Source organism: Barbus barbus (assembly GCF_936440315.1).
Source record: "Barbus barbus genome assembly, chromosome: 11".
Taxonomy (NCBI): Eukaryota; Metazoa; Chordata; class Actinopteri; order Cypriniformes; family Cyprinidae; genus Barbus; species Barbus barbus.
Genome location: NC_136739.1, coordinates 32,194,748 through 32,217,192, shown reverse-complemented (window position 1 = coordinate 32,217,192; position 22,445 = coordinate 32,194,748). Strand labels below are relative to the sequence as shown.

At 34.9% G+C, this 22,445-nt stretch overlaps 2 protein-coding genes across 2 annotated transcripts; one reads left to right on the top strand and one right to left on the bottom strand.

The window, feature by feature from the left end:
- The first annotated feature begins 2,262 nt into the window (after positions 1-2,262).
- LOC306877270 (uncharacterized protein) lies at positions 2,263-10,600 on the top strand. The gene is made up of 18 exons (XM_079428928.1): positions 2,263-2,318; positions 3,263-3,511; positions 3,626-3,734; positions 3,819-3,899; positions 4,125-4,520; positions 4,647-4,751; positions 4,908-5,140; positions 5,227-5,405; positions 5,816-5,909; positions 5,993-6,228; positions 6,516-6,633; positions 7,440-7,557; positions 7,640-7,731; positions 8,162-8,279; positions 8,401-8,502; positions 8,576-8,749; positions 9,799-9,975; positions 10,281-10,600. The coding sequence occupies exons 2-18, from the start codon at positions 3,431-3,433 to the stop codon at positions 10,487-10,489; spliced, it is 2,622 nt and encodes an 873-aa protein (XP_079285054.1). The 5' UTR covers positions 2,263-2,318; positions 3,263-3,430; the 3' UTR covers positions 10,490-10,600.
- A 2,710-nt stretch (positions 10,601-13,310) lies between these two features.
- Positions 13,311-22,237, bottom strand: LOC306877272 (uncharacterized protein). The gene is made up of 8 exons (XM_079428930.1): positions 22,181-22,237; positions 20,424-20,618; positions 19,376-19,538; positions 18,664-18,792; positions 16,646-17,062; positions 15,329-15,396; positions 13,910-13,953; positions 13,311-13,572 (listed from the first exon to the last, which is right to left on the bottom strand). The coding sequence occupies exons 2-8, from the start codon at positions 20,616-20,618 to the stop codon at positions 13,515-13,517; spliced, it is 1,074 nt and encodes a 357-aa protein (XP_079285056.1). The 5' UTR covers positions 22,181-22,237; the 3' UTR covers positions 13,311-13,514.
- Between the last annotated feature and the right edge of the window lie 208 nt (positions 22,238-22,445).

The following is a 22,445-nucleotide window of genomic DNA, read 5'->3' as shown; positions in this document are numbered from 1 at the left end:
ATTAAAATCAGTTTGACAGAAAGGAGAAATAACAAGTCAGTGTCTTCCTGGTAAGTGTTGTAAGAAGGTGGAGTTTCTGATCACCTTTGATCTGATGACAAACATTAGGATTTCTTCAGGTTACATATTAATAAAACGCATTCAAAATCTTCACACACTGAAGTCAGTAATAAACACACATCTTCTTGTGCTGATTTTCAGTATTTGAAGATACAAGCCGAGACAGACAGAGTGACTGAAAACTGTAATTGAGTAAAAATGCACACTTACAGAAATAATTACTCAAGTAGACATAAAAGTAATAATGTTACTACATTTGAGTTTAACATCCATTCACATTTGTTAACTAATGATCATTTAATGAAAATAACTATTCATTTAGTGTCTTTTGAACAAATATTGAAATTGTGATAATGGATTATATATTGAAAATATGATGAGTGTAAAAGATGAAAGCAGGTCAATACAGATCTACAAGTGTAGTGATTCCTGTCTATTGAATGGTAAGATCCTCAGATGATAATAGGTATGAAAGAAAGGGAAGACTGTGTCAGTGAAGGTGGTTGTGAATGTGTGTAGATGTGTGTTAGTTACAGGATCAGAGAACGACACTGTTCCTCTGTCATAGACTCAAGATCCTGTTTAACACGAAAACCAAACCGTTCAGGCCATCCTTACTGTACACTCCAGACATCAGTCAAAGAAATCCTCTCTTTTCCTTTGGTTTGATGCTGTAGTTACTCCAAGACTCCAGCATTGAATCTTTTTAACCTCCACATCCCAGCAGTGTGTTCCTGAGTTAAAACCCTCTGAACCCAGAACACAAGGATAAGAGTCAAATCTCTCTGGATTATCCGGAAGGGCTTGATTCTTCTCGCTGTATCTCACTCTGGTCAGATCATCAGAAAGGACGAGACGTGGATCTGCTGTGTTTGGATCCAGAATCACAGGAGTTGATGAGACACAATCAACAGCTGCTTTTATTCTGATGTTCAGTGGCGGCTGGTGGAAAATTTCCCAGGAAAAAGATCCCAGTATGATTTATCCCAGTATAACAAAAGGAAAAGTATTAAGACTTGAAACATTTTAAATAAAGACAATTATTTTACCAAATTCAAGATTAAGTTGGATGATTCTCACAAAACTCCTTTCTAGAAGATTTTTTCAAGATAATTATTATTATTATAAAAAAAATGTCAGCAGGCGCAATGATATTACGCAGCACCTGAAAGTAGTCCCCGGCTATATCATAACTAGTTTCCTAGCCGGGAACTATTTTCAGGTGCTGCGTAATATCATTGAGCCTGCTGCACTCATGGTATGGCAGCAAAGTTCTTGATTATTACGCCGGAATGAGAGTATAGTTCCTAGCCATATCAGCCCAGAAATTCGCAACTTTTCATTTTCCGGTAGTCTTAGTACACGATTTAACTACAGAAGAGTCAAGCTTTAAATAGAAAAATTATCGAAACTCTTTAGTCATTTTTGAGCAAGATGCTAATGGTCTAATTCGATTCAATTATCTATGCTAAACTAAGCTAAAAGTGCTACCGATGAAAAGTGCTAATGTGACGTGGGATTGACTGGACTCCCTGAGGTTGGAAGTGGAACATTCGAACTCAGGTGTTCCCTTTTCCGACTTTGTCTGGAAAACGGCATAACGCTGTGGCTTTTGCAGTACCCAGGGAACAGCCTGTCCTCCTCCAAAAAACGACCCCATAGGTCGTATGTGCAAGCAGCTTATTACGACCCTATTTTACGTTTTAAAGTCAAGCGCCCTCTAGCGCTCCTGTAAATAATGGCAGTGCCGTGTGTCATGAAATGACGTTTGACCGTCGTTACCAGTTCAAATAAAACATTTTTTTTTACAGTCTATGGCTCAAATACATTTTTTTTATCTTCATATTTACACGATATTACTTAATAAAGAAAACTGAGTTGTTTAATAAAAAAGAAAAATATATATTTTTGCGCCATTTTGGAAAGTAAAGAACCACATTAAAATTGAAATCTTTTCAAATATAATTTTAATTATAATTAGGCTTATATTATTATTATTATTATTATTAATAAATCTTAATTTAAAAAATAACTTTCAATTAAACATTTTCTAAGAAAGCACAACTAAAAAAAAATCGCTGAAAATGTTTAAAAGCACTTCAGATAATTAAAATTATATGTTTTCCTTCTGTCAAATAAAAATAAATAAATAAAAAAGCTAGCAAGCAAGCGCCAAGGGGAAGATCAGATGAAGCAAAGGAAGAAGAAGAACGGGAGTCCTGGGCCAGGCGTTGCACTCACTGATCGTCGTAGCTAAGGTGCGCATTTCAAGTATCCTGTTGTTGTTTTTTTAAATATTAATAAGTATTTATGTTGATTGTCTGAAATTCATGTGGAACTATATAAGTCCAGCTCGACGTTTTGATTATGGCTTGGTTTTATCCATTAATAACACGTTATTATCTTGCTACCTAACGTACTATCCATGATCGCTAGCATCATGTGCTGCTAGTTCACATGCAAACATTGCAGCTAGGTAATTACTTAATTAGTTCGTGCACTTTATGGCATAAAATCCTTGCTTCCCAATTAGCTATAAACCGGAGAAGTTCATTTAGGGGGCCTTCCATAATTTATCCGGTTAAATTATAAATAGACAATAATTTCGGAGGCATTCCCTCCTAATAATAATAATAAAAGGGTTTTGAAAAAACTAATGCCCTTTTTGTAACAAAATACATGTAAATGAATGGCAAATAGTAATTAAGATATGACCTGTAAATTGTCTGATGAATCACATTCTCTGTCCTGAACTAAACTTTATGTAATATTGCCAGAATTTGCCACTATTAACTTTAGCCTAGTCCATAAATTAAGGTAGGGTCACCATTATAAGAATATTTTCTAAATTGCTTAATCTAAATTACTTAATTTCGGCACATTATGGAAAACTATCAATTCCTCTTTAAATTAGGGATATACAATTTTAAAGATTTATTAAAAACATAACAGGTGCAGTATTGGCAAAATAGTTTGGCAGAATCAGGTTCAGGTTGGAAATAAATAAATCCCCATTAGTGCGTTCAGATTTATAGGCACAGTCTGTGGCCACTCTTACCGAGGCCTGGTTCTTCTGATTCGTGCACTCTCAGAAATTTTGTTGACACTCAGCTTATTCCTCTTTGACCTTTGTGGTTATTTCAGAAACAAGTTCAATGCAGAGTTGGTACAACTAATCCTATCACATCTGTTTGTTTTTCAGGTTTTTGTACCCATCTATTCCATCACTGAAATATTATAGAAATCAAACGGTTCTTTTAAGAGCCAATTTCTTTCTTCTCCTCTGTCTCTTTCTTTTTTTTATCTCTCTCCCTTTTGTACTTGTTTGTACTTTGACTTTATTCATTATTTCTCTTAAAAACATCTTCAAATGGCATCTGAGTCATTCAGACAGTATAAGGAATGGCTGGAAGCAGCAAAAACCATGGCAGATGAGTTGGAAGCCCAAAAAGTAAACCTTTTCACATATTATTTCTCTATCATGCCATTTAACTAAATGCAAATGTAAAAGAATAGGGCTTTTCTCATGCCTCCCCCAAATATATAATTTTGTTTTTAATTTTAGACTTCAAAAAAAAGAAAACAAAAGGAAAGTCAAGACTGCAATGTTTCCTGGAGAAAGAGAGATGAGCATGGGAACATCCTACCACAACGCGTTCAGAAGAATAGATCTGGTTAGTAAAATATACTGTTATCCTATTGTTTACGCTTTTGGTCAGCAGTTATGTTTTCAGTATCATTACATTCTGTGTTTGCAGTTAAACCTGCTGGCACTAGGGAGCTTGCAGAAGTTGAGGAGATGCATATAAATGAATGTCCAGAAGAGGTCCCAAGTCTTGGTAAGCATAAATTGACAGTCTAAATAATTTTAGCCTTTATGTTTAAATTGAAAAATGTCACATGGCAACTGACAAAAGTATGTAATAGCCATTTTTCATGATGCATATAAAGTGACAAAGCCATATAAGAAATTAATATGTTGCTTTATAAAAATGCATTAATGCAACTGTAGTTTTCATTGTCATTGTTGTTGTTATTATTTATTTATTTTAATTTTTTTGTAGATCAACATCTTCAGAGATTAAAAAACCTACTAAATTCTGTCTCTGCATCAGATGAAATATTAGAGGCACCCACCATGTCTGTATGGACCAAAAGACAGGTCATGTCTGAAAAAAGGTTTAAGGCTGCATTGCCAGAGATTTTAAACTGCATGCTGGCTGCAGAGACTGTAACCCAGCATTGCTGTCAACAGTGCAAGGCTGCTGACGCTGTTGTCCGGTGTCTAGAGTGTGTTCCATCAGGATGTCAGTTTTTCTGTTCGACGTGTGACTCTGAGATCCATAGTAAACATGTGTTCCATGACAGAGAAGCTATGGTTGATGGTTTTTTCAAGCCTATTCCACCAACATCCTTAGTGGTGATTGATGAAAGGGGCCAATATCAGCTCCGTGAACAAGGTGTGTTCCTCTCACCATGTTTTCATAATGTCAACTACATGTACAATGGTACTATTTAAGCTCTTGTCTGCAGTATCCTTTAATAAATGTGTCGATGTTACTGATATTACTATCTGAAATTTTCAGTGTGTATGCTTCCTATTCCTCCACCAATGCAAATCTGCTCCTGTGGTCCAAGCCAAGCCTTCACAGTTATCCCAGGAAAGCAGACTGTCTTGGTGACTATCAACGGTATGTCTTGTAACTTCCTTCTAAATTTTTATAATCCAGGAGATGAATTCATACATAATAGTGGCTTACTTATTTTTGTGTCTTAATTTTTGTCCTGTGCTGTACAAATTGTCCTTTGCTGTATTGGTGAAATAGTAACCACGTGTTTATTTTAAGGTGCATACAACCTGTGCCTGCCTAGTATATGCTGTCCAATTTGTTCTTGTAAATGGACTCCTGGGATTAGTGACTTGCTTGAATATAAATACTGGCCAGCAACCACCAGCTGCCAAATGCTGTTCAAATTTGATGTGTTCACATCATTTGAGCAGATGAAATTGGCTAGCCCAGCATCATCTCAACAAGCATTTCTCAAAATGCTTGAACATCGATCACTTTGCACTGGTCGGGTAAGGACTGTTTTCATTTGCTACATTTTTGAATTTCTGACTTGAAACACTTTCATTAACCAAAATAATACCATCCTTCTTTCCAGACGGGTAGTATTTGTTGTGATACCTTCCACAGAGTCTTTCGAGAGTTTGCCTTCTGCCGTTTTAAGAAAGAGGATATGTGCCTGATGGAACCCTTTAAATGCCCAGCATGCACGCCAGACATGCTGGCTATATCTGCAGATGGTAATAGAAAACATTACCGGTTCAAGAAGTCCAAAGGGTCAGTGGAATGTTTTATTTTATATATATATATATATATACTGTATATATAGGGTGGCACAGTGGTCATTTTGTGTATCCCTGCGATAGACTGGCTGCCTGTCCACGCTGTACCTCACCTCTCACCCAATTCTAGGTGGAATAGGCTGTAGCCCCCCCCAACAACAACTACTTTAAAGAAATTATTTATTTTTGTACTTTAAACAGTGAGTTTTTAACTTCTCACACAAGCTAATGCCAAATAACAGCATTAATTTCCAATTAAATACATAAAAGCTGATCGCTCAACACGGTGCTCTAGATCAAATGTGATTCACACAGACTAAAACCTTTATGGTTATTTATCACATTAAATGAGGAGAATACAATGTTTATGATTATGCGATTTTGTTGTCAATTCTTATTTAACAGGACAGATGAACCATCTCTTTTTGAAGGATTATTCATCGCACAAGATGCCAAAGTATCTGCCTTTGTTGACCAAATCAGAAGCCAGATGATTAGTGTAAGGATTTATTCAACTCTACAACCCTTCTGTATTTTTAAATTGTCCTGGGATTACATGTAACGCATTGCTTCTACTTTCAGAGGACAGGTCATGACGTCTGTGGGCCGGCAACATTTACAGCAGGCAGAGAAACATCACAGAAGTCCAGGGCCAAGGTGGATGAGGAGGGCCTTGAAATAGCTGTGTGCCGACATGGAATCTTGCTGCAAGGCTTGAATCACTACCGTGGTGAAATATATGCCTACCCAATGTTCCTGCAAAAGGAGCTGGCACAAGCTGCTAATGCAACATTCTTTTGTACAGACATTGCTTGCAGGTAAATAAATAACTACTGCCAAATGAAGTTTTACCGTTACGTCATGGGCATAACACCATGGCTAGCAAAAAAGTACACCTTTATTATATTATGGACTTAGAAATTTAATATGGCTACTGAGTTATCAGTTTAGTTTACTACTACAACAGTTTAGTCCATAAGGTCTAAGGAAATATTATCATTTATATGACTGCATAGTATTCTTTGATTGAATTGTACCAGTCACATAGGTCCTGATTTGACTCCTTACCATTTTGTGCCATGCACATGTGTTTTTCCCGTTACAGGTACTGGCCTTATTTGGAAAGGATGGCAGGGAAGTTGCCTGAGCTCCTCCAACCACTCACCACGATGAAGCCTTTTCTGTCTGTAATGCATGCTAAGGCTCACACTGGCAAATGTGAGGTACAGTGTGCGTGTTAAATGTTTGTGTCATAAGATGTTTTTAGGAACATAACCCTACAGCATCAGGAAAAAAAAGAGTTTCCTTTTTATCTGTAAATACAGGTGTTTCAGAAAAGGTAGTGCACATAAGTAAAATCCTTTAGTGCACTTTAGTGCAGTGGTTGTCAAATCTGTCCTGGAGGACCACCAGTGCTGCACAATTTGTGTGTTTTCCTGACACACCTAATTCAGGTCTTACAGTCTCTACTAATGAGCTTGTGAGTTACAAAATGTGCAGTGCGGGGGGGGGTCCTGACAGACAAGTTTGAAAACCGTTTGAATAAAATGGATTGTTCCGGATTGGTTGAGCCGCATTCTGTATGTTGCTTGGTAATCTATTTTTTTTTTTTTGGAAGCACAACTGTTTCTGAGGAACTACATTGTTTGGAAGAATACTGTTTTTATATCTATATCATTACACTTATTTGCTTTTTTTTATTTTGTGACCTTACTGCGTATATGGAATAACTGTTTTATAAAAGCAATAAGCCCCAAGAAGCCGTGGTGTACAGTGAATTTACAACAGCTAAGGGGGTTTGTAACAATGCTTCTTAGCTGTTACAAATTCACTGTAAACCACGGCTTCTTGGGGCTTATTGCTTTAATTTATATATGCATATATAATTATATAAAACACTTTTATGTACTTATAAAACTCATTTTAATTTTTTTTTTAATTTACTAATTTCTCAAAATCTAATTTAGTATACACAGTCTAAGAAATAGGATGATAGTGATGAATGTCTTGATCTGATGTTTTGGAACAGGTCAGGTGGGGCGGTAGAAGTCAGGATGGTGCAGGAAATACAGTTGGTGAAGAGGTGGAGCAGGTCAATAGCTTCCTTTCAAGGGCAGCTCTTACTACAAAATACATGACCAAGTCAGGTTGGTTAAAAGGGAATACTGTGTTTGAAACACAATACTAGATTGTACAATTGATTTGTCCTTATCTGTTTTATTTTTAAAGGCAGAGCAGATATGATAACTGTGCTTGCCATGGGATGGAACCATAGGAAGGTGGAGAGTCTCCATAAGACACTAGCAAAAAGACTTGTCAAAGTAAGAAGACTACACTGCATGTTTACCCTCTGGGGTCTAAGGTGCTTTCTTGGCTCTGGAGGTGTTTTGACATACATTTGTCTTGTTATGGTCTTGTAGTTCACTTACAGTCAGTCAGTCACATTCAGCGTTACATGAGTTCAGTTCTGACGTGATGTCTCCGTTCTCTCCTTCAGGAAATGAGGGTTACATATATAACCGAGACGTTTTGTATACTGACACATGTCGATTAATTACAAGTAATAATCAAACTGAACATTTTTCTATACTACATAAATGTTCCAAAAATATGTAAGCAGACAAAAGGGAATTTCGACAGCATAATTTATGGTAGTGGGGGACTGTGTTCACGGCCTCCCCTGCATTTTGCACTTGTTGCCTAATTTTGCAGGGATACTATGTTTTCTCAATTTGTTTCTTTTTTAAATAGACTTCACAGAGAGCAGAAATGGAAGCAGCCAATCTTGAGACTCTCAAGCAGGAGTTCAGCATCTCTGTGGAAGATGTGGATCGGTGGGTGAAAGATGTCAAGCTCTGGGCTGCCACTGGTATGTCATATTGTATGGTATTGTCTATATTGGTACTTTATTTTCCATACATTTGGCTAAACTTTAGCAGTGATACTGTGTTTTTTGTAATGGTCAACTTTGCTTATTTCTGTTTTTCAAGAGAAACCCAGTACTCACAGTAGCCAGGAAGAGCTCCAGAGAGAAATTGATGAAATTATTTATTCCATCCGAAGAAAGAAGCATGATCTATATCGACAAAATGGTATTTGCTATTACGTCACTCAACTTTTTTTCTTTTTTTTTTTAATTCTAATTAAATTTTCTGAACCTTACAGACAGCAGCCAAACAAGGCAACGCAAAAGAAGGAGACTTGGTGAGCTGAAAAAGACTCTCAGAGAGAAGATTGTGCAGTACAACGGCATTCCTGACACTGAAGAGAAAATTGACCCAGAAGCAGCATGCAGTCTCTGTGATGATGTCATTCTGCCTTGGGAAGCACAAGGAGATGGTAAGTAATGTGTTGTATAATTGTGCTTTTATTAATTCACAAAATTATGTTGATTGTAAATATAAGTAATAACAGTCAGCATTTTAATACTGGGTGGTGAAAAAGGTGCAACATCAGAATCAGAATCAGAATGAGCTTTATTGGCCAGGTATGTTTACACATACAAGGAATTTGTTGTAGTGACAGAAGCTCCACAGTGCAACAGAAAGACAGTAACAGGACAGGACACAGGTAATGAAACAAAATAACAGGAAATAGCCAATAACCAACATACAGTAAAGAATGACATGTTATATATTGCTGTCATCTGTAATGTTTTTAAATAAAAGTTGACACATCTTAATACTGGGATGAGCATTTAAATACCTTTCGGTGTTATTTTGTAGTTAGGGTTGGGCGATGTCTACTAAATTGGCATCAGCCGATGTCTACAGTGAAACATTGCGATGGACGATGACATCAGGGGGCGGGGCCAGGGTATGATGATTAAAGCAACAAAATCATTTAAAACAGGAACCAGAACAAATACTGTACATTGTATCACATTTTTATATGCACAAATACACTATCTGTAAAATCAGATACTATAACGTTTCTGCAGATATTGTCAATCATGGCAAGTGTATCAAATGAAAAAAAATAAATGCTGAAGTGCTCACAAACACTCAAAGACAGGCGTTTTCTGCAGAGCACCTGTTGTTTGCAGCTACAACACGCTTTGGTGGACACCACCTAAGTGATTAGAGAAAGGTCAGATGCCATCCTTTCAGCAGGTTTTAGCGTCTTTCCATTGTTCTAATACTTAATTGTAGTGTGATGTTTCAGTTGTAAATTATGCATATTGGCTGCATTATAAATTATAAGCATAGTTATGGATGATATAGTTAGTATATTATCTATATTATTTCCAGTATAAATTGTTCTTGTTGGACAAGTTCTTTATCAGTATTACTCTGAAGACCCACAAAATGCCTAGTGAAGACCACTGTGCTAGACGTAAAGCTGAAATAAGTGTTTTTTTTCCCCTCCACTTTTATTTTCAAAAATAGTGGTGAGTCTCCGCTTGAAGAGGCGACTGTTTGATCAAGTCATGCTGGTCAGCCGATTGGAGGAGGAGAAGATCATAATTGTAAAGGAAATGACTCAGCACTATCAACACCTAAAAAAAGCACTGGACAAACTGGACAGCCTCCTTGGGGAGACTAAGGAGGAAATGAAGATCCATAGTATGTACCACATTTTTTTTAACATTCAGTAATATGTAATAACATATTGATACCGCTAAGGAAGATGTCATAGTTTTCTATAAATATTGGTTCCAATCCAAAAAAATAATTTTAAATGACCATTTAAAACTGCAGCTTGTTAGCTATTTAGTTTGTTTTTGTTCGTTTGTTGTGTTTTTTCACATAAATGTACAGTACAGACCCAGAGTTCGTCATTCAAGCTGCAGTGCATGTTTCCAACGATATAATTCATGAAATGCTGCCTAATTATCAATGTCAATTTTCTACATTTTGTTTTACTTTAGATTCAACCAGAGAGCTGACCGAAGAGGGGCACAGGGGGCTGTACTGCTGTATCTTACACAAGCGGCACATTCTGCTGCAAAAACTTACAGCAGTCACCAGCACCTATGCCAGTGTCAACACTGACCCTTCTTTCTTCATGCTGGAGGAAGATGTTGAAGAAGAAAGTGAGGACAACAACAGTCCAGAACTTTCTGAAGAAGAGTTTTAAAATGTTAGCACAAACTTTGGAAGCATTGCATTCAGCATCTTCCCAAAAGACCCTTGAGTTTCATGAAATTATTTTCAGATTTATTAATAAATAAATGTCATTCTAACCCTGATCTATTGTGTCTGTTGTTTTTTCTTACACCAACCTGTTCTAAATTTTCTCAGATTTGGATAGCAGAAAGCTCTAAATTACCCATGAGCCTCTGTCACCATTGCTGGACAGCTTTTCTTTCCTGTTACTTTTGTATTTTATGAAATTGGGTTTTACATGGGACATTACATTACATCTCAACTTTTACACAATTATTATTTAATTCCCATTTAAAATTTAGATTCACATATACATTTTTGGTTTTTATAGTTAGTATTAATTTGAATGCCCACCTTTACTATTTAATCTCAGCTATTACAGCTCTGTATAATCTTGGCATCCGAGCTGTCAGATTATTCAAACATTCACTTGATATATTAATATATTATATAATATATTAATCTTTTAAAAACCTGGGCCAAGTTTAAACCAGTAACCAGGCATCACAGCTGGCGAAGGGGCATGTCTGACTTTGACATGCATATATTGACATTATTATGTAATCAAAATGAAAATTATTATTGCTGGTCTTCAATGATAATGTCAAGTTACTTTAAAGTGACATGAAAGTGACGTGACATACAGCCAAGTATAGTGACCCATACTTGAAATTCGTGCTCTGCATTTAACCCATCCATAGTACACACACAAGAGTGAACACACACCCGGAGCAGTGGGCAGCCATTTATGCTGTGGCGCCCGGGGAGCAGCTGGGGGTTCAGTGCCTTGCTCAAGGGCAACTCAGTCGTGGTATTGGGAGAGAGCGCTGTACATTCACTACCCCCACCTACAATTCGAACTCATAACCTTTTGGATTACAAGTCCAGCTCTCTATCCATTAGGCCAATACATTAATACTTTAATGTATTGGCCCCAAACATTTATAAGGATTTATGCTGATATCGTCCAAACCATACTTTGCCAATATATACACTACAATTCTACTAAACCTACCCATCACAGATACAATTGAGGCAGTTTTCAGTGTTGGGTGGGTTTAGGGATATGTTTATTGTAGGGGTATTGTCTTTTGGGGGCCCAACTAATGTCATACTTTTAACATTTGACTATCTTTAGGGGACATTTGCACCCCACAAATGTAGCTAGGACATTTGCACCCCACAAATGTAGCTAAAACAAGTGTGTGTGTGTGTGTGTGTGATTTTCAGTTAAATAAAGGGAAGGATTGTGAATTGCAAGAGGCTGCAGTGGGCTATATTGCTACAAACACTTAATGCATAACTGAGGATGATGTACAGTATCAATGAATGAACAACATATAACTTATATTGCATTAAAACTAGAGCATGCACATCACTGATGTCCAGCACATGAGGAGTAAGAAAATGGGAATGAAGAAGAAAATTTGGCACTGATTTTGTAGTTTAATTACATATGAAGTGCCACAATGTGTGTGTAACTTGTTATTCTTGGAAAAAGAAAAAGTACTCAGACATAAAAGTGACTCAACACAGTTTATTGTCCATGACGAGGAGAATACATATGTGTACAATTTACTGCCATTCCACCCCCAGGGGCCCAGTAGCAGCCCAATGGAAGAGCAAAAAAATACACATTTCAAACGGCCATAACTCAAATTCCTTTAAGAATATCAAAGAGAAAATTGACAGGATAATTGCTTATGCTCTGTTTTCTAAATAATGTTGGGCAAAATGTTCAGACATATATGGAAAGGTGGCTTAAGGGTGTTTTTTAAAATGCTCACAGTAATGCACCAAATTTCAACCTGCCTCTCAGATATGTCATAGAGGTTTTCATAATGAATATACTTACATATCCACTTGTCCAGTAAAGATAGTAATTATATTGTTTATATACTAAATGTTTTAAACTACATTACCCTTAACACTCCGTTATTCTATCAATGGAACGGGAAATCATGCCGCTGTTATTTGTAGTTCATTGAAGTGTCTAGGAAGGCTTAGAGTAGGGTTAAGATCTCTGAAAAGGTGTGATTTCTCAAAGCATAGTGCTACTTTATCGTTAACTTAATGTATTACTAACGTAATAAAACCATCAAAACACACGTTGGAACATAGAACGCTGTTTTATATTGTTTAAAAGATAGTCCAATCACAGCGAGCGCGGCTCCACACTTACTTGTCCATGTATGGTAAATTACGTCACATTTTTTTCCGGTTCCGGCCGAAAGAGTGCATCCACATGGGCAGTTAAAAGTACTTCTACTTAAATAACACAACTCATATTTTACAATGACAGACTCCTTTGAGTGGTTAACCTGACGCATAAATACATTTAAAAGATCATTTTTTCCCCTAAGCAAAGGCCTACAGCAGTAACTAAATATGCACCTGCTAAGTGCTTCTAACATTTACTTTATTGTGTACATAGAGCATAATGTATATATTATATAAATGTAATAACTTCTCCATGCTATTCTCCACCGTTTTACAAGACGTATTGTTCTGGTATTTTGTAGTGTAGTATGTAGTATTGTAGTACATGTAGTATTTCATCACTGTCTTCCTTGTGTTCTTATCTGCATCAACATCTGGGCTAATAGGTGCTTTACAGTAATGAATAATAATAATGAATAACAATTATAACAACAACAACGTGGCTTTATCAAAATGTTTCAGCACTAAATGCTTTCAGTTAAAGTGCATGTATTTATGCTCTTAAATGACAAACTAACAATTATAAACAATTTTAAAAATCAAGTGTATATAAAAGAACAAAGCCACTGACAGATATTTCAAAACATTTTATCTATACAGTCACCAAACACAGAAAACTGAGGCAACATGCTTTACAAAGCAGTTACAGAACACAGGAATAAATCTGAACTGATGTGCAATAACACTGAAAAACAAAATCTGATTTCAGTCTCTGCAACTGTGAAGCATCATTGATACAACCTAACAACAAACAATACACTGGACCACACAGATCTTCAGGATGAACTTTGAATATTTTCTTGTGGCTCCCAGGAGTTTTTCCACTTCGTCCCACTGTTAGACAGAAAGACAGCAAAATAAATACTATATAAATACTAATAAACTAAACTAATAATAACAACTATATATAAATACTAATAAATCTTGACACTGCAATGATGTAGTTTTCAAGTATGGATTTATTATTTTTTATTATACCAGGGAATAATGATGGTCTCAGTTTCAAAACATAACCCACATTATTTATTTTGTATGTAATTTGTGTGTGTATTATGTAATTATGTAAATTTAAGTGTTTGAATGTTTATGCACAGTTTATATAAATGTTGTTTTTTGTTGTTCTGTTCTGTCAATTAACTACAGTGCACTAAACTAAAGATAACATGCATACCATCCAGAGCAAGGATGCCACTGCACCAAAACCTCCACATGGCCCTTAGAAAAAAACAAAACAGAAAGAAACATGGTGAAATGAATGACATTCTCTTTCTACGCAAAAAGCTACAATCATATATCTGCTGAATGGTATATATAACATAAAATCCAGGTGAAATAAACAAAGTGAAATTAAAAGTCAATGGGACTAAGTCTAACGTTAGAAGCATAATGAAACTTTAATTATTAATTCAAGTCACCTTTATTTATATTGCACTTTTTACAACAGATTCTTTCAAACCAGCTTTACAGTAGTATCAGGACTATTATGCATTGCTTGTCAATTTTATCATTGTTCAATAGTGATTCAGTAGATTCAGTTCACTTGCTAATCCTCAGATATAAATTTCGTTCATCTCATTTGTACAACATCTCTGTTGAAAACACTGATGCCATCATCTAGCTCTGTTGAGTTCTCATATAATAGTGTCAATGAGGCCAGAGCAATAATATTAGCATAATTACATTTATTACTCTATTATCAATTCAATTTTGAAAAATATGGAACTTCAGATTTTATTTTTGTCAAATTACAACCGCTACTGAAAAGATTTTAAATTTGTAAAACTTAAATTGTGCTGTAAAACTTACATTAAAATTGATAACATGAATGTTATGAATACCTAAACATTAATTTATTATATGTGGCCCTGGAGCACAAAAGCAGTCATGAGTAGCACAGGTATATTTGTAGCAATATATCCAACAATACATTGTATGGGTCAAAATTATAAATTTTTCTTTTATGTCAAAAATCATTAGGATATTAAGTGGATGCCAAAAATCGCAGAGAAAAAAATGGCCTGAAACATGCCTTCAAACTTGGCTCACTGCTGCCAAATCTTTGGGGATTACCCAGTCAAGTTTGGTATCAATGTAAAGCTTCGAATTTCCACTTTCGCTTTCATCTACTCTCCACAACGTCATTACAGCAGTTAAATCAATGGTGTAAATTAGTAATATGTGTTGCTAAGGAGTTCATTTGGACAACTTTAAAGGTGACTTTCTCAATTATTTTCATTTTTGTCACCCTCAGATTCCAGATTTTCAAAAAGGTTGCATGTCGGCCAAACATTGTGCATACAAACCATACACCAAGGGAAGATTATTTATTCAGGTTTCAGATGATGTATAAATCTCAATTTCGAAATATTTACTTATGACTGGTTTTGTGGTCCAGGGTCACATTATATTATCATTAATTAATTATCAATATATGATCATTAATGAAGTAATATATTTGTTATTTTTCTTTTTTCCCCATAGACGCATTGTAATTACAGCATACAAAATAGCAAATTAGTATTGTTATTCATTCTTTTTATTAATATTACTTTTATCAGTACCTACATTTTTTATTTATTTTTTTACAAACCTCCCTGATTCTTTTCCTCAAAACTTTTTGGTAGGGGAAACTGGTGGAGTCTTTATGAATGGGGCATTCTGAAACAAATTAGAAAATGGTTATAATTTGTACCAGACATAAGTAAAAGAAAAAGTTGAACAGATATCTTCTACCCATTGATGGATCATGGATAAAGAGAATTTTTAAAAGGAAACTGAGAATTGAAAGTCAACTGAACAGGACCCTTTTCATAGATGTTACAGTAATATGGAATGTAAAAAGTGATAATTCATGATATTCTAGGGAATTGTGTGTTTCTAATTTTATAGCAACAGTTTGGACAGGACCCTTTTCTATTCTAACATGACAGTGTCTCTGTGTATAAGACACGGTTCAAAAAGACATGATTGATTGAGTCAGTGTGGGAGAACTTGACTGGTCTGCAGAAAGACAAGTCCTGATCCCAGCTGAACACCTCCGGTGTGACTTTATATGCAGACCTTGAGCCAGAAACTCATCATCAAACACCAATGACTTGTATTGACACTATATTGGCAAAACAGAAAAAGCACTTCCAAAACTGTGGCAACAAAGATGGAAACATAATTCATTTATTTACAAACTGTATTTCCATCTTTGTTGCAACAGTTTTGGACGTGTCTAAAATGACAGCACCCTTATGTACCAGTCACTGGTGTTTGGCCAGTGTAGTACTCCAGTGTTGGAGTTTTTAGCTCAAGGTCTGCATTTAAAGTCACACCAGAGAAGTTCAGCTGGGATCAGGACTTGTCTTCCTGCAGACCAGTCAAGTTGTTCCACACTGACTGAATCAATCATGTCTTTTTGAACCGTGTCTTATACACAGAGACACTGTCATGTTAGAATAGAAAAGGGTCCTGTCCAAACTGTTGCAATAAAATTAGAAACACACAATTCCCTAGAATATCATTATATGCTTAAACATTAAGATTTGTACTCATAGAAATTACTAAAGCAGTCAAACCTGTTCATAAGAAGGGGGTGACCCAATACTTTTGGCAATATAGTATATATATAAATATACATATATATATATATATATATATATATAATTTTTTCACAAAAAGGACTACACTTGGGTTGTATATACTCATAACATTAAATAACTTGCAAACCAAAAAATAAAAATAAAAAAATAAATAAAAGATGCATATTACAATATGTATCTTTGTAGAATTCTAACCTAGACCTTTTAAAAAACAATGAGAAAGGCCCTGTTCCTTCAGGTGACTAAAACGGTTTCACACTGCAAAAACTAAGAACAGTTTTGATTCATATATCAAAACAAATCCACAAATACATAAATACCTCTAGGTTCTGCTTTCCTCTTTATTTGTCTTTTTTTTCCTGAGGAAGATACTGAGTCTGGACTGCCTAGCTCAGTGGGCACAGGAGTGAGTTTAGAAGCAGCAGAAAGAGTAGAGGCTGGTGGCAGAGGAGAATCCACGGAAGAAGATATAGGACTGGGTTGAGAGACCTTGAAAACAGGCTGAGTCAGGGGGGAGACTTGAGAAGCAACGGATAACGACATATGTGAAGACAAGGAGGTCGTGAAAGAAATAGGAGACGTTAAGGAGGAAGATGCAGGGGTAAGTAAAAGAGTTTCAGAATCAGGGGGGAGCAGAGGTGTTGACTCTGGTGCCGGGTCTGCTGTGTCTAATGGTGGCGTCTCTGTCTGTGTGCCGTTTGTTGCTGGAGTCTCTTCCATGCTGCTTGCTGCTTTATCTGTATTAAAAATAATAATTGTGATATGAACCTAATAATCTGCTGTAATCAACACATTTAAAACAAATCTTTTTAAACGCTGAAATACACTATGCAACTTTTTTAACTCTGTATTGGCATAATAAACTAAAATACATGTGCCTCATTGCTTAGAAGATGCATGATATATGAAAAAGCTATGTTATAAAACTGTCTAAAATTGTCAAAAATGTTTGATATCCTCCATCTGGATGGAATCACAGCTAGAAGCTAAGCAAAAAAAATAAAAAATGTAGTATGTGATTTTAAACATGATTTTCTGTAAACTCTTACTGCCCAGAATGTGAAGGCTGGCTTTGACTTTCAGCAACTAGCATCAAAACATGATGTGAAATTAAATGACCAAGTATACACTGCTATGTACATTTGCAGTTCATACACTATGCTCATCTTATTCTAGCATAAAGTAGAGCAGAATAAATTGAAGTAACAGTAATCTATGAGAAAAATGCTAAAAGTAAACATATATATAGTTCTGGACAATAATTCGACATAAATATATATCATGACATAATTTTTTTCAATAACAGTGATATGATTTTTATACACAATTTCAATATTTCAATATAGGCTACATTGCAGCATTTGTCACTGACTGACGTTGAGGGCACAGCTGTCAGAAAGAGCAGAACACTGAGTGATACAACAGCAACAGCAGCAGTGCTGATCACACACAATTAGACCTCACACACAAATGAATAAACAAATAAGGATTTTGCAGTGTACTTATCTAGCTCATTCGTGCATGATTGCATTTAAGTGTCATTGTTTAAATAACGACAGCCTCAAGAAAGCCCGTTAGGATGTGGGACGCAGCATATGGTAAAGCTGTGCAAACTTATTTAGATTAAAAAATGGGACAAATAATTACATTATGGTGTCATAATTTAAGTAAATGAATTAAAATTAAAAATTCATCCCATTCAGGTAACAGCTGCAACATTATCAAAAAAAAGAAGAAGAAAAGATTACACACCAACATAATGAGGAGCTCTTTATAAATAAATAAGATAATCAACTGTACAGTGATAATATAATGTGTTCTGTTGCGAGTACAGATCTCATGTTTTCTCATGGTTTATTGTAAAGCTGTCAAGTTGTCATATGTTGAAATAATGTTTCTGGTTGATTCTGTTTTTGTGTCCTTAAAGCCCTTGATGGTTCTTTTTGATATCTTGTTTTGCCTCACTGAAGGTTGCAAACCTAGGCTCGGTACAAATAAAAGGTGAACATTTATTTATTATTTTCTGTTTTTATTTCTAAAATAGTATATAGTTTTACAGGAGGAGGTTTAATAGACTTGTCAAGTGCATTTTTCAGAAGTTTGTAAGTACAGACACCCATTGTGGGCATTCTTGGCAGTTTTTTGGCCATATCATCCAATCCTAACTTAATTTAATTATTTTGTTGTTGTTTTCACTGATTAAACATTTGAGCCTAATGAGTATTTTATGAATGTAACTCTTAGGGTCTGCATTTGGACAGATACTATTATTTGGTGTGTGACTGACGATTACACACAAAACTGTTTGCTGTCAGTTCTATTCAATGAGACATTTTACCATTACTGGGGAGCAGAGGTGTTGACTCTGGTGCCGGGTCTGCTGTGTCTAATGGTGGAGTCTCTGTCTGTGTGCCGTTTGTTGCTGGAGTCTCTCCCATGCTGCTTGCTGCTTTATCTGCAATAGCCACTGTTAAAAAAAGAAACATGAGAATAATAATAATAATTCAACAATAATTCAGCAAAAATAAATAAATAAATAAAGTTTTATTATTGAGTCTATTATTATTTTACTGTTAAGTCTTCCTATGGGTTGTACTTTACATAATATCAATTTGACATGATCAAAATAATACATGGCAGGCCTCAAGTTCTTATATAATTTGAACTACATAAGAAGGAGGCTTCAAGGTCAAAGACCTCAGAGGCTTCAAAGGTTTGGAACCATAGCACTATAACTGAGGATCAGACACTAACAAACTTTCAAATGAAAAGAAAATACATATTAACATTTGTGCAAGGAGACATGATAAATAAAAACAATGTGTGTTCTAAAATGATAGTCCTATTGAATGAGACATTTTCAAATAATAAATCAAGAATATATATCATGCTGTTCACGTTAAAGCAAAAACAAATTCTGCTTAGCAAATGTATGTACTGTTGGTAAAACATTACTGCTGTTTTTTCAAATTATTTCTCAAATAAATCAAGGATGCACTAATAAACAATGAAATATGTGAAAATATAGCATGCACATTTGTGTTTATTACCATTCAGAAGACTTTCATACAATCTCTTTATCGTGACAAATGCATCCTGAACATCTTCTGTGTCCATCTTCCATGGACAGAAGCACTCAGCAGAAAAACCATTTGAGGTTCTCCTGGCAAGGAAAAGGACTGGATACCTTTCCAAAAGTTCCCATTTGTGGAGCTGGAATAAAATTGAGACTATAAATTTAAATAAATAAAATTGAGAGAAAAAAATAAGACACACGCTTGACAACTATTTGAATTCACTGAGCGATCAGAGATAAATAACATTTTTATATTAGGGCTGTGATATCAAATAACAACACACACATATATGTATATTTAGATATAGATATCTAAGTGTATACAGTATGTACACACACACACACACATATATATATATATATGGGCATACTAGGGTTGAGGTAAGTTGGAGCTAAACTCTGCAGGACAGTGGCCCTCCAGGACTGAGTTTGGACACCCCTGTTCTATATGATTTTTTATTTTACTTTCTAATGATAAGCACAACAACAAGCAGTTCTTTATCAGACCTGAGCACAGTCAGCGGAAAAATACAGATGTAATGCTTCAGTCAATGTACACACTGAAGAATGAATTGTTGAAATATATATATATTAGTGCTGTCAAATGATTAATCGCATCCAAAATAAAAGTTTTTGTTTACATAATATGTGTGTGAATTATGTATATATAATTATGTCAATTCTTATCCTCCTCAATTATGTATATATAAATACACACACACATGCAAGTATATTGAAAATATTTACATGTATATACATTTATATTTTTATATTATACATATATTATACATTAACATATTTAATATATAAACATAACAATTTTTTCTTAAATCTATACATGCATGTGTGTGTACTTATATGTACATAATAAATATACACAGTATACACACATATATTATGTAAACAAAAACTTTTAGTTTGGATGCGATTAATCACGAATATAGAAATGCATATATAAAAGTAAAAAACTGTTTACTTAATTACTTAATATTTTACAATTAAGGTCTGAAAGATAAACATACCAGTACATTGGTTGCATCATATACTTTGTTCACACTGCTGTTTTTTTTTTGACGGTCTTTCCATTCTTGGGAAAGCTGTTTCTTTTTTTCCTCAAGCTTTTGCTTGTATGGCTGCTTGGCACTACAGTGTAAACACGTTTTGCTTGCTACTCCAATTTTTTTCCTGCATATGTAGCAGTCCTTTAGAGTAGGCATCTGAAAAAAGAAACAAACGATAATTAAAAAACATATTTAAGAAATATTAAATATTTTGTCACCCTGACTATGTTGACGAGAGTCACAGTCTCCGAAAATATTGTCACCACACTGACCTAACTTGCAAAGCTTTTAAAGAAAACTGCAACTGTATAATGCTACAGTACAATAGAGTTATTAAATACCTACTGAGAATGACACGTGTGAGTTATGTAGTATAACAGATGCACTCATCCTAAAAGAATGCCCACATGGACACCTGTAATCGACTGGTGTATGATGTTGAACAAACTTCTGTTAACAAAAAGGTTTATTTATGTACTACAATTTGATAAATCTGTGGCCAAACATAATACAGTACCAAGTTTTAAGTACTGATGTTGTTTTTTGTTTTACAGTGGTTTAATGACCATATATAATTATTTCTCAGTCTCTTTATTAGAATATAACCACAATATACAGGAAATTTGTATGCAGTATTAAAGAACAGAAAGAAAAAAACCCAGCTTCTATAAACTAAAGTGTCAATTATTTAGTGACATACTTGAGCAATAGCGGGACCCTGGCTCTCTTAAACCTAAATGCAATAGAAAAGGACTAGTATAGCCAGGAAAACTTTAAAGTTTACACTATCTATTGTTATCCTGCTAATCCCGAGGAGCTGCTAAACAATTTTTCTTTGTTACTTTTAACAATGACAGTAAATATCTATTCCATATTTATATTCCATTGTATTTCTTAAAAACAATTACTTTATTTGAAATAAATTATTACAAACATTTTATTTAAAATATCAATGTGTATTATTACTACTACTAATAATAGCCTAATTATTATGATGACAGCATTTGCACTTTATTACACAGTTATAGAAAATAATTGGATATTTCTGTAAAACATGATCTGAAATATGATACGAATCATAATTTAGAACATCAAATGGACGTCATTAGGAATTAACTTAAATGTAGTTTGCATGTGAAATATTTTAATTGTTTTCATGATAGAACGAGTCAGATGAACGAAATCTGGAAACCATGTTCGTTTTAACAAAATGTCTGGACTTTTTACATGGTCCCTTACCAAAACTTTTACAATTTCCAATTAATATCACACTAAATTCTAACTTTACAATGCTGACGTGTTCTGCTCAATTTATTTGACCGCCAAACATGTTAAAATAATTTGTAAATAGCGTCCCGTACAGATTTAACACGAGAAGCATAACGTAAATTAATTCTGAATAGACGACAGAATTATAGGTAACTTAATAAGTTACTTATTCAACAATAATCGATCTTTTTCGAATATCTGAAATATTGTGACGACGGATATTAATAAAAGGAAAGTTTAAGGTCACTATGATGTTCACACTGGCTAACTTTTCCATTTCACGTTAGCCTAACTTACTTGTGGATTGGATATTTCATAATGACATTTAACGTTTTCCCAAGTAATTAAATAAGTTACAGCTAAACATCACAAACGAAGTAAAAATAACGCCTTGATTACATATTATTTTGTTCTCACGTTTATATTATCAAGGTTCGCTAATAACATACCTCTAATTAGCCTCGATTATCCAGCAGAAAATCCACAATGCATCGAGGCGAAATGTGTGTGGTTTCCAGCTGCCTTTAGGGGCGCTATTTTCAGGAACGCTCCACTGGGTCGTATTTGAGGAAAGTTGCAAACGACCTATACGGTCGTATGGGTTGGAGGACTTGTTGCATTGTTGCCAGGGAAGGAGACCAAAGTCTGTTTTTTATTTAATGGATGTCAATCGAGGAGAGACTTTGGAACGCTCAATAAAAATCTTTTGTGATC